The 4,443-nt window shown below is 43.5% G+C and overlaps 1 protein-coding gene across 2 annotated transcripts in view; it reads right to left on the bottom strand.

Annotated features, from left to right (window-relative positions):
* Positions 1-209: 209 nt before the first annotated feature.
* Positions 210-4,443, bottom strand: part of LOC140191136 (uridine-cytidine kinase 2-like) — an 11,694-nt gene continuing 7,460 nt past the window's right edge. For both annotated transcript variants that reach the window (XM_072248258.1, XM_072248257.1), the window contains exons 5-7: positions 4,316-4,413; positions 4,068-4,116; positions 210-2,662 (exon numbers count right to left, since the gene is read on the bottom strand). In XM_072248258.1, coding sequence (XP_072104359.1) covers positions 2,529-2,662; positions 4,068-4,116; positions 4,316-4,413 — 281 coding nt within the window. In that variant the 3' untranslated portion in view covers positions 210-2,528. The remainder of the gene's footprint in view (positions 2,663-4,067; positions 4,117-4,315; positions 4,414-4,443) is intronic.

The following is a 4,443-nucleotide window of genomic DNA, read 5'->3' as shown; positions in this document are numbered from 1 at the left end:
CGGATCTCTGACTTGCTTGTTGTTTGGGTCCAGGTGGAGCCTATGTGAAGGGTGACTACCTCTTGAATCAGCTGACCGTAAGTTCAAGAGGCAGCTCTGATAGAGTGAGAATACTCACCATCTGAGTGATCGCCTTTTGCTACTTCTCAAATTCAGAGTGGGTGGCTCATTACGTAGAGAGAATCTTACCAACAGCCAGGTGTTAGCAGTGTTGCAAGCCTTAGCCTTTTATTGAGCTAACTCCTTTTAAGTTAATATACAGTACATATACTAAAAATAAACATCTGATGGAAATGAACACTTTCAGTTCATCCTTCACCATGAGTAGTAATGAACAAATAGATTACATAAATCAAGCTGCATGAATCACACAACATTAAACCTTGGTCTTTTCACCTCATTGCTTAGTGCATATTCACCACGTACGCCACAGACATATCCTTAAATATTGTGTCAGTTCAATAAGGTTCAAGTAATAGTTATTAAGTGCAAGGTTGCTGTTCAGTGTCAGGCAGTAGACCAATGAACAGAGAAATACTCAACAGCTGTTGGAAAAACATCCTGTGAAGTCCTGGCACTCTCCCAAACACACAATCAAAAAAAAACTACATGATTATAGAAAGTGCAATGGAATCCAGGCAACTGGTGAATCCCAACTACTAATTAAACGATGTTCAGAGATTACGCTTCATCCAGAACAGTGGTGGATTTAGGGAACTGAAATTAGACAATTCAGAAATATCCTTGAGCCACAAGGAGATCAGAGAAGGAATGACATGGCATCTAGAGGCAAACAGGCTTGGATTAGTGCGAGCTCAGAATGCCTTAAATTGCAGCATTGCATCTACTTGAAACTCTTAAACAAAACATTCCCATTTCAAGGAATTTGACAGTTTCTCGCAAAACAGCTCAGTTTGTTGTCCTAGTTATCGACTTAGCGCATAAAACATGGAATACACCAGGCACCCCTCAAAGCCCCTTAACTATTTCCCCATGCCCCATTCCTCGTGACTATTTCAGGGAATTCCAGTGATGAGTTTATATGACCCAGTCAGAGGATGAATTCCTGGAAAATTGGAGGCTTGATTTTACACAGCTTTGCAATCTCCACAGTTAAACACTCTCTTCACAGCATCTGACACTACAAGCCCAGGACAGACCTGGAAGCTGTTCTTCAGAGACTACTGCCAAGCTAATAAAGTTTTTCATTTTGCTATACAAGTCCCACTGAATCTTTGGATGGCGGGGCTGCAACAAAGACCAGAGGGCTGCAACTCAAAGACAGGCAGACGTTCCCACCAGAATTTTGGGTTATAGAAAAATCCCAAGGAGATTCCAGCCTTAGAATCACAAACATTAAACTATCAGCAGCAACCTTTTATTCAACTGATGCAGCTGGGCTCCTCCAGTGACCCCATGAATATATCCAAATAATACAAACAGCCACAAAGGGCTTAGAAACACTGAGCCAACCAGCCAGAATTCTTGCCAGTTGAGTTTCTCCAAGTAGGTACTGTAAATGATCCAGGCCCACCCCATTGCCTGTGCCAACACTGTCACGACTGAATTTTTAAAAAAGCCTTGTAACATGTCACACAAAAGGCAAATGTGCACCAGCAAAACACAGCACTTCCAGGAACCGGGGGAGAGACAAAATGAAGCCAGAATTTCCGACTTTAGACAATGGTAACTGAACTCATTCACCAAAGTGCAAGACTTCACAGCTCGAGCAAAGCTTGTATCACTGCAGCTACTCAAAGCCCTGTTTCTCCCGGTGCACATTCATGGGGTTGTATTTTAGAAAGGATTTATCTATCAAATGCGAATGAATGGAAGGCAATTATTGCAGCTTGCAGCAGGGATAGGAAGTGCTGCTGAGATGCATGTGTGCATGTACATACAGACAAGCTCAACCCTAACACTACTCACACTCTCCTGTACTAAGTCCACACAAGAACAGTTTACGTGGCACAATCATTTCTTGGCTCAGCTGAGCCAAATATGACATTTATTTCAGGGTCTCCTTGTGCACTAGGAATTTGCTCCGAACAAAATGGCTACCTGTTCCAGTCAATTCACTGAATATAACCATCACATACAGGGCAGTATGGGGTGGCTCAATCCTATAATACAGATAATCAAACACCTATAATCACCAGTCTGAGAAGACCCAAATTATATCACAATGGCACATATCCTGGGGTAAAGTCCCCAGGCCAAGAAGAAGGGCGTTATTTACCACAAATGCTCCACCCCTCTCCCCAGAGTGAAACACTATGGAAAGCAAGTCAACGATGACGATACCCTTGGTTCCAGAGTTGCAGACGGTATATCCCAACCAACGATCAATGTTCCCGTTCCCGTATACTTGCTGCCAACAGCACCTAGAGATGAGGGAAAACCCAGGGCCACAGTAAATTGAGAATCTTTTTAAGTGAGGAAAAAGTAGCATCGTCAGTCACATAGTAAAACTCCGACTGTGAGGAAGTAAACAAGTGATGGTCTCTCCCCGTCTTTGCTGTCTGGGATCAGTGCGGCCGGGTACTGGACTCTGAGGCGTGGCGGGTGCGTAGTATGGTGTGTCCATTCACGTAACCATTGCGTTTGGTCAGGCCACCGGCCAGGATATCCTGAATATGCTGCACAATCAGATTGATGGCAACTGCAGAGAGAGAGAGAGCAAAGATTTCAAATGAACGCACCAGACAAACTAGGCAACCTCCCCCCACCCACTACACTTTCTAACTCCCTTCAAGTATCCACACCCTCAACCATTGCCCTTCTGGATTATACTAAACCCACAGAACAACATAGAAGAGTTCCCTCAGAGAACTGTCAGTAATTCTCACCACGCTACAGGAGATGCAACGTCCTTGGAAGAGATCGAGCAGGAACACCAAGTTTGCATTCGGGGGTTAGACAGGGCTGGAGACAACCCACAATAGGAGGCAAGCTCCAGGTTTGCAGGATCAGGCATTTGGATTGAATAAACTAGAAAATATTTCCACTGGTGAGTCAATCGGTAGAAAATTATTTTGGCAGAAGACCAAAAGGGGAGAGAAATAGAAATGGAAATGTTTTGTGTTCCATTTAAAAAGACACTGGGAACAGACAATCAATAACTTTAATGGAGTTTTTATCTTTCCGCAATGGAGCAATGCTGGTAGCGCCACCATTTATTATTTAGTTTATTTGTTCTTTGGGGTTTTTCTTCTGTTTCACGGATGTCTGCTAAGAGTAAGAATTTCAGGTTGTATACTGTATACATTCTCTGATATTACATGGAACCATTGAACCATTTATTGTTCACCCCTACATCCCTGTGTAAATGGAGATTCCTAAACCTCATCAGTCTGTACTCCCACTGTTGTTGGAGAGTGTGTTCCGGGATTCGGAGTTAATGGTGATTGACAAACGGTGATTTGGACAGGAATTTGCAGACCACGGTCAACTCTGGGCGCATCAGACACCAAAGCCCGCACATCAAGTTTAGTCAATTCAGTGTCCAAGTCAATGCTAGATGACAAATTGATTGTGTTTCAATGACATGATTAGAGTAAAACTAGCCAGAATGCTAGTAGGTCTGAATTCACACAGGCTGGGCTTCCTTATCTGAAGGATATATTTTTGAGATTACTGATAGTTTTTTTTTAATTTTCAAATTAGAAATGAGATTCAAATTCAGTAAATGCATTGGAGGAATTTAAATTCAGATCTCTGGATTACCACACCCTCATTGTCAGGTGACTAAGATCAGAAATCAGCAGCAGTGAGTTGAGCATCACTGCTCTTCCTAAAGACAGCACAAGCATTGCCAGTCACATCGCTGCTTTCTTCTATGATTCTAAGCTTTCCCATTCAAGTCTGAGTCCTACTGACATCGCCACTGGCAACACCCTTCCATCTGACCAAAGCATTTAGCCCTCATCTACCCCCCCCCCCCATACTGATCCAAGCTCACCATCACAGCAGCAGACAAAATGATTCCATAACTTCAGATCTGTACCAACCCCCCTGATAACCAGCATGCTGCCCAGGTCAAATACTGCAAGTGGTTCTGAACTCACCGAGATTTTCAACTCCCCTGGGGATAATTACATCAGCATATTTCTTGGTCTGTGAATGAGACACAAATGATTAAATTCTCAATAGAACAAGGACCACTCCCATCACAAACAGTCATGCAAGTGGGACGACCTCTCCACAAGCAAAGGCCTGGCCTGTTCTCTGACAGACTGAAATTCATTGGTCCTACAGCAATGACCGCTATGACCAGAACAGTCCCTGTACCCCAATGCACAATACCCCTTCTCACCGGAAGGCAGAACTCCTCAAAGGCAGGCTTGACGAATGTAGTGTACTGCGTCAAAATCTGTTCCAAGTCACGGCCCCTCTCATTGATGTCTCGCAAAACTAAGATGCGAAGGATAAATAAAACAAGGA

The sequence above is a fragment of the Mobula birostris genome, chromosome 32 (genome assembly GCF_030028105.1).
Source record: "Mobula birostris isolate sMobBir1 chromosome 32, sMobBir1.hap1, whole genome shotgun sequence".
NCBI classification, from domain to species: Eukaryota; Metazoa; Chordata; class Chondrichthyes; order Myliobatiformes; family Myliobatidae; genus Mobula; species Mobula birostris.
This window is presented reverse-complemented; position numbering and strand designations above follow the sequence as displayed.